Here is a 13,537-nt window from a genome sequence, read left to right on the forward strand (position 1 = left end):
AGAAGGGAGGAAGGGAGGAGAAGAAGGGAGGGAGGAGAAGAAGAAAAAGGGAGGGAGGAGAAGAGGAAGGGAGGAAGGAAGGAGAAGAAGAAGGGAGGAGAAGAAGAGGAAGGGAGGAAGGGAGAAGAAGAAGGGAGGAAGGGAGGAGGAGAAGAAGAAGAAGGGAGGAAGGGAGGAGAAGAAGAAGGGAGGAAGGGAGGAGAAGAAGAAGAAGGGAGGAAGGGAGGAGAAGAAGAAGGGAGGAAGGGAGGAGAAGAAGAAGAAGAAGAAGGGGGCACACTGAGACTGTCACGCCTGAAGGGATCCGCCCCGGGGATGGAGAGGCGGGCGGGAGGCCTGGAACTCCTGCGCCGGAGACCCCCGCAAGCCCCCCCCCCCGTGCCTCTTTGGGCCCAGCGCCCCTCCCCAGTTTCCCCAGGGGGGGGCTTTTCTCAGTGCGGCCCCCGCAAAACCTTCGTTGACAACCGCAATAAGTTTCCGAAGAGGAAGTTTTCTCAAGCACGTTTGGCTCCTGGGTGTCATTTTCAAAACACACAAGTTGGGGAGGGGGGGGGTGTTCGTGGGAGACTTTTGGGGGCTTCAGCTCCCATCATCCCCTGGAGAAGCCCTGCTGGCTGGGGGATTCTGGGGGTTCAACAGGTGGTCCCGAAGGGGCTTTTCTCTCAGGCCGCAACTGGATTTTCTTTGTTTTTTTCTTTTGTTCGTGTAAATATGTTTTATTTCCATTTCATTCCGTACAATCACATGTATACTGTGCATAACCGGGGCATATAACATTGAACAATAAACACAGGCCACAACTGGGTTTTCTGGTTTTTTCCTTTTGAAGAGGTTTCGCTTCTCATCCCAGAAGCTTCTCCAGCTCTGACCGGACGGTGGGGAAGGGAGAGGTTGATGCTCCTTGCAGACAGCGGGTCCTTTGCGTCCTTTCAGAGGGTCCTTGAGGCCCCTTGGAGGTTCCTCTGTGACCTTCCGTTCCTCATCCTCCTGTCAGAGCGGAAGAAGCTTCTTGGATGAGAAGCGAAAGGTCTTTAAAAGAAAAAACCAGAAAGTCCTGTTGCCTCCTGAAAAAGCCCCTTTGGGACAACCACGACCAGGAGGACGGAGAATCTCTACAGACTTCAAATCCACAGGTCTTTTTTTTTTTTAAAGTTGACAAACTTATGCAAAATGTTTTATAGGTGGCGCTTTCCACCGTGCCAAGATGAGCAAAGATGTTTAAAAACATGTCGGCCAATTGCTGTAAATGAAATCGGACCCCTGGCACGTATTATCCACATGTGGTGTCCGCAACAGAGGTGCTATTCAGCCAGTTCTGACAGATTCTGGAGAGTTTCCGGTAGCGGAAATTTTGGGTAGTTAAGAGCAGTGTTTCTCAACCTTGGCAACTTGAAGATGTCTGGACTTCAACTCCCAGAATTCCCCAGCCAGCGAATGCTGGCTGGGGGATTCTGGGAGTTGAAGTCCGGACATCTTCAAGTGGCCAAGGTTGAGAAACACTGAGTTAGAGAACTGGTAAATGCCGCCTTTGGCTGGCCCCAGAGTGGGGAAAGAATAGGGATTTTGCAGCATCCTTCCCCTGCCACGCCCACCAAGCCACGCCCACGGAACCAGTGGTAAAAAAAACCGGAATCCCACCACTGGTCCACAACTATTTGACAAAAATACATACATAGAAAAAATGGTAAAGTTGCATATAATTATAAGCCAGAAATATTGTTTTTAGGTATAATGCCAGGATGGTAAGGGCGATTTGTATTGATTACTACATGATTTGCAGTGTGACAGCAGCAATGATCGTATATGTGTAGAATTGGAAAAATGAGGAAAGGAGAGAAGATGGATGTAATTAAAAAAAATATTAGCTTGTGCAGAAATGGATAGACTGACACTAAAGATAAAAGAAAAAGAAGATACAGAATATTTTCCAACATGGGACTTATTTTACAAACAGTTGGATAATAGAGGTAGAAATTAGGAGTGGGGAAAGTATTACGATGCAAGCAAATTGACCCAGACAATACACAGTTCACAAAGCAGTTATATATGTTAAATGAAAATGTATAAACTCTTAAATAAAAAGAAAGTTGACAAGATTGGGCAGCCCTGCCTTACAGTCTTGTTTATTTCTTAAATTCATATGCCTCCCATCTCACTGTCAAACAACTCCCGGCGGCTCTCAGCAATATAAAAACAATCCAAACCTTAAAAGATGAAAAGCCTTCAATATTAAGAATTAAAATATTTAAACTAACCAGGAACTAGACAAGAAGTGACCAGATGAGATCTTCTGCTAAGCCACTTAATCATCTTTAAAGTGGTTCTTTTCCTGGTCCTTTTCATTTCAAAAGCAATGATGGATCGGCTATGGTTGTTGTGTCTGTGAAATTCATGCTAAGCAGAAAAAAATATATTCTTATTTTTAACTGTTTTTATATTCATGCATATCTTTGCTTTTGTATCTATCTGTATATCACCCAGAGTTGCTCTAGGAAGGAGATGGGTGGTCTCTAAAATTGATCTATAAATAAATGTTTAAATGGTTTATGGAGTTACAATATTGAATGGGCTTGATTTGATTTCTATATTCACCCATCTCAAGAAGTGACTCTTGTGTAAAATGCCGTGAAGTCCTTTAGGAAACGCCCTTCCTCCTAAGGACAATGGTGACCACTTGGTCTCTGATCTCCTTGGTCTTCACTCCGTAGACAATGGGGTTCAGCATGGGAGGGAAGAGGAGGTAGAAGTTGGCCAGGAGAATGTGTACACATGATGGCCAGATCTGTGGGTCAGGATGGTGAAGAGCGCCGGCGTGTAGGACACCAGGATGACCACCACATGAGCCGCACAGGTGCTGAAGGCTTTGTAGCGGGCGTCTCGTGAGGGCAGGGCCAGGACTGCCCTGGTAATCATGCAGTAGGAGAAGGTGATAAACAGCAGATCAGCCCCAACCACCAGCAGTGCCACCAGAAGCCCATAGACCACGTTGGCCAGGATGCTTGAGCAAGCCACTTTCACAACTGCCATATGCTCACAATAGGTGTGAGCGATGAGGTTGGTCTTGCAGTAGGGAAGGCGTGCTGCTAAGATGGGGATCGGGGCGATGAAGACGGTGCCTCTCAGGACCACTAAGATGCCAATCTTGGTCAGCAGGGCGGTGGTCAGGATGGAATCGTATCTGAGGGGGTTGCAGATGGCCACGAAACGGTCAAAGGCCATGGCCACTAACACGCTGGACTCCATGACCGAGAAGGCGTGGATGAAGAACATCTGGGCCATGCAGCCCGTGGAACTGATTTCTCCCGCTCGGAACCAGACGATGCAGAGCATCTTGGGCAGGGTGGCAGTGGACAGGACCAGGTCTATGGCGGCCAGCATGCAGAGGAAGAGGTACATGGGCTTGTGGAGTCTCTGCTCCGTGGTGATCACGTACAACATGGTGCTGTTCCCCAGCAGCGTCACAAGGTAGATGGAGGAGAGTGGGATGGAGATCCAGTGGTAAAAGGCTTCCAGGCCAGGAATCCCCAGCAGGATGAAGGAGGAGGAGGTGCCATGGCTCCCGTTAAGCGGAAACATGGCCCCTGGGAGGCGTGGCGCACGCTGGATCCACAGACCGCTTCGTCATCTGCTGCAGGGAGGGAGAACCACAAAGCAGGAGGGGGTGAACTTTGCTGCACCCACCTGCCACATCAGACTACAGAACAATGGTTGGAAGGGTCCAACCCCTGCCCAAGGCGGGAGACCCTACCCCATCCCAGGCAAAGGCTTGCAAAGGCTACTTTTGGGAAGTTCCGGTGTTGGAGGCAGCCGACTCCCCTCGTCCCCCTGGTGCTTTTTTCCAAGAGGCAACTGGACTTTCTTGGGTTATTTTTCTTTGAAAGGGCTTCTTCGGTTCTGGTTCTGAGCCTCTCTTGGGTGAGAAGCAAAACATTTTCAGAGGGAAAAACCCCTCCGGAACGTCCAGTTGCCTTTTGAAGAAGAGGCACCTTTGGGACCACCAGAAGCTCCATAGACATCCAGCCATTCCACTCATCAACAGGGAATTTCTCCTTAACTTTAGGTCTCTAATAGATCTCCACCCGTTGCTTCTTATGCAGCCTTCCGAGGCTCTGGAGAATAGGTGGCCCCCTCCCCTCTTCTCTGGGGCTGCCCCTCAAATACCGGAAGGCTGCTGTCCTGACACCCCGATCCTTCCTTAGACTGGACACCCCCAATTCCTGCAGCCGTTCGTCACACATTTTTGCCTCCGGTCCCCAAGTCATCGTCATCGCTCCCCTCTGCTGGTTATCCCTCAGGTTGGCCTCTGATGGCTTTCCCCCCAAAGAGACCCTTTCAGGTGGGCTTCACAGCAACCTCAGCCGGCCTTTTCGTGGATCATAATGACTTCTAATGGGGGGGAAATATTTCCAAAAAATTTGTGAGCCCCCCGTGTCCCCCGCAAAAAAACCCCACAATCTAAAGAAGCTGCATCTTTGATTTACAGAAGGAGAGGTTTCCCCACCCAGGTGGTCCCACATGCTGGGGGGGGGAGGGAATGTGCTCTCAGGGTCCCAGAGTGGAAACACACAACGCCTTGGGTTCCCCAGGCTCTGCACGAAGGGTTGGGGGGCAGGTGTTAGGGCCCCCTGGCAGTATAGAGAAGCCCTACACTCTCTGCCCCATGGCATCCGTGGGCAGCCTCTCCTGTATGCCCCCTGCATTGCTTTCTGGACAGCAGGAATGTGGAGGCAGCAGCCCCCGTCTTTACGCCCACTTTAAACATAGTTCTCGACTTACAACCGCCTGTTCAAAGTTATCACAGCACTGAAAAAAGTGACAGGTTTCCACACAACCCTTGCAGCATCCCCGTGGTCACGTGATCAAAGTCCAGATGCTTGGGAGGTGACTCGTATTTATGATGGTCACAGTGTCCAGGGGTCACCTGGTCCTCTCTTGCAACCTTCCGACAGGCAACGTCAACGGGGGAGCCAGATTCACGGTGTGACTGCTGACTTTACAACTGGAGTGATTCACTTAATAACTGTGATGAGAAAGGTCGCAAAACGGGGCAAAATTCACCTCACAAACATCTTATTTACCAACATAAATTCTGGGCTCAGCTGTGGTCATCAGCTGAGGTCTACCCGTATTTAAGACCCATGGAAGAGCCGCAGGATATTAAAAAAAAACGGAGGGGCAATAGCGAACTTTGTTTCCTCCAAGGACTGACTGCAGCTGCTTTAAAGCTGACAGCTTGAGGGCATTTAGAGGTGTCAGTTCAAGGGGGGAAAGGAAGTCTGAAAAACCAGCCTTGGAAGGGGGGCTTCAGGGGGGACAGAGATTCACACCAGCTTCTCCGTTCCTTTGAACTAACACCACCACCACCCCTGATGCCTGGCCAGTCTGTAGCTCTGCATTCTGGGACACGTTACTGGAACACACACACCCCACAAACACACCCCACACACACGGCCTGACTCACCCCGCTTCCTGCCTGCCCCAAGCAATGGGTGGAAGGATGATCTGCTCCTTCAGGCTCCTCCAGCAGGGTCCGTCCTCTGAAGGCTGGAGGGCCAGAAGCCGAGAAGGGAGGGAGGAGCATTTATTTATGCGTGTTGCCCCCATCGGAGACGCACCATCCTCGGAGAGCCTCAGGACCCCGGCACCTCCTTGGAGGCTCCTCTCCGGATCGACCGCTGAGCCACCGTTCTCCCTGCCCTTCCCTTGGGCACCAGATCGCCAGGAAGGAGGGATGGGCTCCTGTCCTCTGGGCTGCTTTGTGCCCCCTCCCTCCCTCCCTCCCTCCCTGGTCTGGGATGGGCCCCCTGCAACGCAGGGCCTTTGGGAGGCTCAGGGCTCTGCGGGGGGGCTCTGGCCGCCCTCTGACCCCCAGAGCAGAGCTTCTAAGTAGGAACTGTGTTAAAACTCCAATGGGGAGACCCCACTGTTGCAGAAAATTAAGTTTAATAATATTAAGTTTAATAACATTTATATGCCGCCCAATCCTGTGGGACTCCGAAAAATGACAGGCTTTAGACTTCTCAGGATGCAGGAAAAGTTAAGGTGGCGCAGTGGTTAAATGCAGCACTGCAGGCTACTGCTAGATCAGCAGGTCAGCGGTTCAAATCTCACCGGCTCAGGGTTGACTCAGCCTTCCATCCTTCCGAGGTGGGTAAAATGAGGACCCGGATTGTTGGGGGCAATATGCTGACTCTCTGTAAACCGCTTAGAGAGGCCTGAAAGGCCTATGAAGCGGTATATAAGTCTAACTGCTATTGCTATTTATTTGGCAGCCAGGTTCAGAAAGCGAGCCCATGGCTAGCATTGGAAGTTCTGAACACCATTATGGAAGCAGGCGTTCTTATACGTTCTCAAAAGCATTGCAACACGGACATACTTAACACATTTCTTAGTGGTTACCTTGAGGAGAGAAGCCTCATAAGGAGATGGGGGTCTTACTTCTCCTTTTGTTTATGGAGTACGTGTCATTAACAAACTTTAATTGAACCTTGGACTTTTGACATAGGCTTTTGTCATAGGGACATCCTGTGGTTAGAAGTAAAGGGGCTCTAAGAGGCTGCCCAGCCTGACCCAGTAGGTTTCACACTTAATGTCCAAATCTCACTATACGTCCTGCTTTACCACTGAAAGCAGAAGGAGCCTCACACACACACCCCAAAAGAGTGCCCATCCCCACAGAATACACAGGAGGAGGAGGAGGAGGAGGAGGAACCTTGGAGGTCTTCACAGAATAACAGAGTTGGAAGGGACCTTGGAGGTCTTCTAGTCCAACCCCCTGCTCAGGTAGGAAACCCTACACCATCCCAGTCAAATGGTAGCCCAGTTTCTTCTTGAAAACCTCCACCGATAGAGTCCCCAAAACGTCTGGAGGGAGGCAATCCGTTCCCCTGGTGAATTGCCCTCCCTGTCAGAAAATCCCTCCTCAGTTCCAGGTTGCTTCTCCCCTTGATTAGTTTCCATCCATTGCTTCTTGTTCTCCTGCCTTCAGGGCCTTTGGAAAATAGGCAGAGCCTCCTCTCTTCTTTGGGGCAGCCCCTTAGCTATTGGATCTGATTTAGGTTCGCCTGCATTCCTCTTGGATGCTCCCTGTGACTCTCTCTCCTTCTTCGGATCCTGAACCTGTCCAAAGAGATCTACTACTCCCTTCACTGCAGGCCTTGAACCTCTCACACCTCCCAACCAAAGCCGGGAGTTGCAGGGTCTGCCAATCATTAACCCTTCCCCACCCCCAGCCCCCACCCTGATCTCAGCTCATTGCAAGCCCTTCCCCGTACTTAGGCTGACTTGCTTAAATTCCTATTTTCAGTGTAATTTTTTAAACGTTACAATAAAAAGGATATAAACTAATGCAAACAAGCAAAAAGAATAAAAGCAAACAATAGAAAGTGCAGAAAGGAAATAAAAATATCAAAGAATAGCATTTTTTTTTCTAAGCAAGAAACTCTAGACTTCCTTCTTCATTGCAACTAATGAAAGCAGTTTTAGCAACCTATCAGCTTAAAAGGCAACGAATGAATCTCTTCTTCCTCCATCATTGGAACTTTGGAACCAGGTCATAAGGGGAGGACTGCCTTCTGCAGGAGAAGTCGGGGGTCTCCTGCAGCTGAAGAACCATCCTGGGGGGTTTTCCTGCTACCTGGAGATCTGGGGCCTGGATGTGGGAATGGGGTGGAAATTGCCCTGGTACCAGCTCCTCCCAATTCACCCTAAAGTCTAAGATGGGGTGGTAGAACTTTCTAGAGCAGAAGTCCAAGAGAGAAAGTATAAAGACATATTTCTTCAATCCTCTGAAGAAGAAAGAAGTTTTAGAAGATGTCTCCTGGGATCTTTGGGGGCCTCCCTCAGGAGATGTTGGGGTACACCATGGGTGGACATAGGACAGAGATACAGCCCAAAGTCATCAACTGAGATGGGCAGCCGTAGAGAAAGAAAAAGAAAGAAACAAAGAAAGAAGGAAGGAAGGAAGGAAGGAAGAGGGAGGGAAAGAGGAAGGAGGGAAGGAAAAAAGAAAGAAAGGGAGAGAAAGTGGAAGTGGATAAAACATACCTGAGCGCCCTCAGCCACCACAAGGTAAGAGAAGCATTATAAGCTCAGGTCTGTGTGCCCGGGGAGCCCCTCCAGCAGGTCAGTCACAGGGCCAGTCAAAGCCCCCGTCCAAGATGCCCAGCCTGGGAAGGGTCAACCGTCCTTAGTTCTTCTCTGAATTTGGCCATTCTGTGCAGGGAGCCTTTTGGTTGGTTGAGGATTCTGTCCCTGGAGCCCCACAATCAACGGGTCAGTTCAATGCGGTGTTTAACTTCAGCCGGGGGAGGGCCGGGGGGGGGATTAAAAAGGAACTTTGAGTAAATCAGGAGATCTTGCAAGAGAGGACTCTGCTTTCCCCAGCGGCTTCTGCTTAGGGATTCTCCACTTCTGGATGAAGTGGGTGCAAAGGATCCTCATATTTAGGTGAGGTAGATGGGGCTTGAGGTCCTGATTGGTCCAGGGGGGATCTGGGAGGGAGGGCCGGGCAGCCCAAGGAATATATTAGCTGGGTCAGATGGGGAACCCCTTCTTGGAGACCCAGAAGTAAATAAGCAATAAATCTCTTTGAGAGACCAGCCGGATCCTCGCTGGGCTGAGCCCCATTTAGGCAGGAAAGGAGTCCACGGGACCCTTGTCAGGGGAGGAGGAGGAGGAGTTCGGGGCTGGGGGGCCCAGGGAGACTTTCCTTCAAAGGAGGAACCGGTTCCTCAGCCTGTTGGCCAGCAGAGCTCCCTCCGTCTCCGGGCCCTTTCGGAGTGGAGGGAGCCAGGAGGGTCTCGCCCCTTCGGCAAAGGTCCCACCGACTCACCTTCCGCGGCTGTGAGCTTATTCATTTGCTTGTGGTTTGTTCATTTGACCTGTCCCACCCAGGGGCCACTCGAGGCAGCTTATGGTAACAAGAAGGGAGAAGAAGGAAAGGAGGGTAAAATAAGGGAACCATCAAATAAACCAGCACAGAGGAGTCCAATGGGAAGAGGACGTCCCTCCGTTCTGGCATCTTCTGCTACTGAGTCTACGGGGTGCAAAGTGTAGAGAGGGGCCCTGATCCCCCTGCAGCCAGTTGGAGGGTTAAGTTTTAGAAGTTTTTTTAAGGTTTTGATTTCAGGTTTCCCCCCAGCAACAGCCGGAGCTATTGGCACGTAGGAGCTCAGTCGAGGGGACGGAGGCTCCCTTGCTTCCAGCCAACAAACAAAGAGGAATTTGCAGATGACCCAGAATTCAGGGAGGTCTCTAAACATCGGAGAAGGAGGGGGAAACCCAAAACGTCTAGACCAGCTAAGGCTGCGGGCTGAAACGTATAAGATTGGAATTAACAGAGGGAATGCCAAGTTCTGTTCATTTAGGATGGATGGATGGATGGATGGATGGAGGGAGGGAGGGAGGGATGGATGGAGGGATGGAGGGATGGATGGATGGATGGAGGGGGGAGGGAGAGGGAGAGAGAGAGGGAGAGGGAGAGAATCTGCCCCACATAATGTAATTCTGGATGGCAACCCAAAAACACAATAGAACCAATTCTCCAAATCTTATCAAGGTCCCTGAGGCATTTCTTTAGCAAAATAAAGCCAGCGCTCGGATTCTGGATCCACTTAGATCCCAGCCCAACACCTGGACGGGGGCGATGGGACCTTCAAGGCAGCCTGGGGGGCCCAAAGGGCCTGGGCTCTCTGGAGTTCAGAGGGGATCTTGCTCCAGGCAGGAGCCGCAACGGAGAAGAGCCACTTCCTGGGTCCTGCTAGATCCTTTGGCTTCACTGAAGGAACCCGGGGCAGCCCTCCCCACCTACAGATCTGGCCGTGTGGGCAGAAACCCCTCGCCTTGTGGGGCTTTAAAAGGGACCGCCTGAACGGCCTCCAGAAGCCCCCTGGCAGCCAGTGGGGCTCACAGGACTGTGGTTGCACATAGGGGTCCCACAGGCTGCCCAAACTGTACGCGGGATTCCATTGTGGGCCAGATGAAGCTCCTAAATGCCCCTGGAGATTCTCCATCATCCAAGTCATAGTTGCCCCAAAGGTCTTTTTCCCAAATGGCAACTGGACTTTCTTGGTTTTGTTTTGAAGAGGTTTCCCTTCTCATCCCAGAAGCTTCTTCAGTTCTGATTGCATGGAGGGGAATGGAACATGCTCCGTCCCTCACCATTCAGTCAGAACTGAAGAAGCTCCCTGGAGGAGAAGGGAAACGTCTTCAAGGTAAAAACCAAAGAGAGCCCCCCTTCTGGGACTTCCAAATGCTCTTCATGGGCAGCCTTGTGGAGCGCCTGGAGCTTTGCATTTGGACAGGAAGAACGGAAGGGCAGTCTGTGGGGAGGGAAGGGCCCAGTCTGGGCACTGGTCCATATGGAAGGGATCCTTTCTGTGTATCCTTTCTTAGCCAAAGTCCAACGTAACCCAACAGAATGACGTTGCTACTGAAAAGTCTGATGCTGCCTTTGGGTACCTCAGCGGGACGGAAAGTTCAGGCGGTAGGAAGCAACTGTCGCTCTCCACCCGGGTGGGCCGGATCCCCCTGCCAGCCCCCTTTCACAGCCCTTTCTGAACGGTGGTGAGGACAGTGACAGGTCACGTTTAGAGCCAGGCCAGCAAGCCAGAAGAGGAGAATTCGCCGGTGGTGGAAGGGTTTCCCTGCAGAAGCTGTGGGTGCTCCATCCTTGGAGGTCTTCCAGAAGAGACTGGGCAACTGATAGAGTCTCCTGCTCGGCAGGGGGTTGGACTAGAAGACCTCCGAGACCCCTCCCCACCTTGTTGTTCTGTGTTCTGAGATAAATGAGGGTCTGGAAACCAAGTCCTATAAGGAGCAACTAATGGGTATGTTTCTTCTACAGAGCAGAGCGGATGCCCAGGTGCCTGGCTGATTCCTAGCTACAAGAGGAAGCCTTTGAACCCAGAGTCTGGACTCAAAGCCACCGGGAGTCCTAAAGCGTTGAGGTCTGGGGGTGGCTCAGGGTGCCAAGAACTGAGAAAAGGGACTACAGTTTAGAACGAGAAGAGGACACCGATGACCAGGGAGGACGGAAGCTGAGGAAACGACCAGGCTGAGCTCCATTCTTTACATTAGGTTGTAAGCGCTCATAATCTGGCCGGTCTGAATCAACTGGGACATTCACCTCCTTCGAATGACTGTGGATATTTTGCAAAGAAATCGAGCACAAGGATTTCTCCCCCCCCCCTCCCTCTATGGCTTCCCAGCACGGCTGCCTCCGTTGTTCCTGCAGAGGCCACGGTGTCCAAATAACAGAACCCTCAACCTGCCCACCTTTCTCCTGACCGGCCTTCCTGGTATAGTGGAGAGGAACGTTTGGATGGCCTTCTTCCTGTTTCTGCTCTGTGCCTCCACGCTGCTTGGAAACAGCTTCCTCCTCTTCGTCATCAAGACCCACCGGAGCCTCCATGAGCCCATCCACCTCTTCCTCTCCATCCTGGCCTGCTCAGATCTGGGACTCTCCGTCTCCACCTTCCCGACTATGCTGAGCGTTTTAGTGGTTTGACGCTAAGGACATCCGATTGAATGCTTGCCTCACCCAAATGTTCTTCATCCATGCCTTCCAAGTGTTGGAGTCTGGCATTCTTTGGGCCGCCTGGTGGCCATCCGTCAGCCACTGAGGTACCGAACGCTCTTCCCAAACACCGTCGTGGCAAAAATAGGAGCGGCTGCTGCAGTGAGATATATCTCGGTCTGCTTCCCGGTCCCCTTTCTGATGAAGCGCCTGCCCTTCTGCAGGTCCAGGAGACTTTCTCACCCCTACTGTCTCCATCCTGACGTCATGAGGCTGGCCTGTGCAGACATCAAGGCCAACATCCTCTATGGTTTCAGTCTTCTGCTTCTGACGTTGGGGTTTGATGTGGCCGTCATCCTCGCCTCCTACGTGGCGATTTTGAAGACGGTTCTCAACATTGCATCCCGCCAAGGACGCCTCAAGGCTCTCGCACGTTTGTGCCATCCTCATTTCTTACGTCCCCATGATCAGTGTCAGTCTGCTCCACCGGTAGGGGAAGCCCTTCTCCCCCCCTGGTCCACAGGCTGATGGCCAACGTCTACACGGCGGTCCCTCCGCTCCTGAAGCCCCTCGTGTACAGCATGAAGGCCCAGCAGATTCGGCAGAGAATGTACGGCGTTTTTTCCAAAGAAGCAACGCAGGATTTTATGCTGGGAAATTCTGGGAGTAAGAAAAAAGGGACCTGGATTGAGCTGAAGCTAAGAGGTTAAAAGGAGGACCAGAATGCTAAAATAAAGCGTTTCTGGAGAAGGCTGCGGAAAACTCACCTGTCGTGGCCAACATTCCTTTTCCTACACGAGAGTCTGATGGAGAAACTACCCACAACGTTGGGGAAGACGCTCGGAGTTCTCTTCTCCCTCCCCCCCCTCAGCTTTTGGGGAGCCAAACCAGCCTTGAATCAATTCCCCTGATTTGCTGTGGGGTTTGGTTTGGTCTGGCAGCCCATTTGAGGTCGACTGAATGTTTTGGTCACCACGATGTAGAAAAGACGTGGAGACTCGAGAAGAGTGCAGAGAAGAGCAAGAAAGAGGGTTAAGAGCCGAGGTGGTGCAGTGGTTAGGGGTGCAGTACCGCAGGCCACTTCAGCTGACTGCTAGATCAGCAGTTCAGCGGTTCAAATCTCACCGGCTCAGGGTTGACTCAGCCTTCCATCCTTCCGAGGTGGGTGAAATGAGGACCCGGATTGTTGTTGGGGGCGATATGCTGACTCTGTAAACCGCTTAGAGAGGGCTGAAAGCCCTAGGAAGCAGTATATAAAAATCTGCTATTGCTATTAGGGGACTGGAGGCTAAAGCAGGTGAAGAACGGTTGCAGGAACTGGGTAGGTTTATAGTCTGGCAAAGGGAAGGACCAGGGGAGACAGGACAGCTGCCTTCCAACATTTGGGGGGGCTGTCACAGAGAAGAGGGGAGGGGGGGTCAACCTAACCTCCAGAGCACCGGAAGTCAGGACACGAAGCGACGGGCAGAAACTAATTACGGAGTCATCCCACGCGGAAGTAAGAAGAAGCTTCCTGACAGCTGGAACCATCAACCAGTGGAACAGCTTCCCTCCTGGAGTCTTGGGGGCTTCTTGGGGGCTCCATCACTGGAGGTTTTCAAAAAGGAATCGGACCACCATTTGGGTTTCCTGCCTGAGCAGCAGTTGGACTAAAGTCCCTTCCAACGCTCTTCTTCTGTTTATTATCAGGGGATGGAAAACAGCTGGACTCCCTTAGCTGCAGAGGTGGTGAGCCCTGGGCTTGGAAGGGGCTCCGTAGGGCAGCCGTGGGACCCAATCCCTGCTGGGGGGGGGTGCAAATTAAAGCCTCCAGGCAGGGGAGCCACCACCTGGGAGTGGAGGAGGACTTACATGCCATCCCTCCAGAGAGCTGCTGCCCCTCCTAAGTGGGGCCACCAGGGATCTCCCCGCCACCTCTGCATCTCCTCTGCCCCCTCTTTCCTCCAAGACTGCCCTTCCAGGGGGGCTCACCCCCCCTGCCTCTTCCCTTGAGCCTTCCAGTTCCCCAGGAAGCCCCAG

The 13,537-nt window shown here is 51.9% G+C and overlaps 1 protein-coding gene and 1 pseudogene across 1 annotated transcript; one reads left to right on the forward strand and one right to left on the reverse strand.

Annotated features, from left to right (window-relative positions):
- Positions 1-2,635: 2,635 nt before the first annotated feature.
- On the reverse strand, positions 2,636-3,576 carry LOC106556787 (olfactory receptor 52P1-like). Its single transcript, XM_014075795.2, is given in 2 exon segments — positions 2,636-2,766; positions 2,769-3,576. Coding segments are annotated over 2 exon segments (939 nt in total).
- Positions 3,577-6,293: 2,717 nt separating this feature from the next.
- On the forward strand, positions 6,294-12,228 carry LOC106556753 (olfactory receptor 51H1-like; annotated as a pseudogene).
- The last annotated feature ends 1,309 nt before the right edge of the window (positions 12,229-13,537 follow it).

The sequence above is a fragment of the Thamnophis sirtalis genome, unplaced genomic scaffold (genome assembly GCF_051295495.1).
Source record: "Thamnophis sirtalis isolate CommonGarterSnake01/CBP01778 unplaced genomic scaffold, rThaSir2_p1.2 scaffold_8, whole genome shotgun sequence".
Lineage (NCBI taxonomy): Eukaryota > Metazoa > Chordata > Lepidosauria > Squamata > Natricidae > Thamnophis > Thamnophis sirtalis.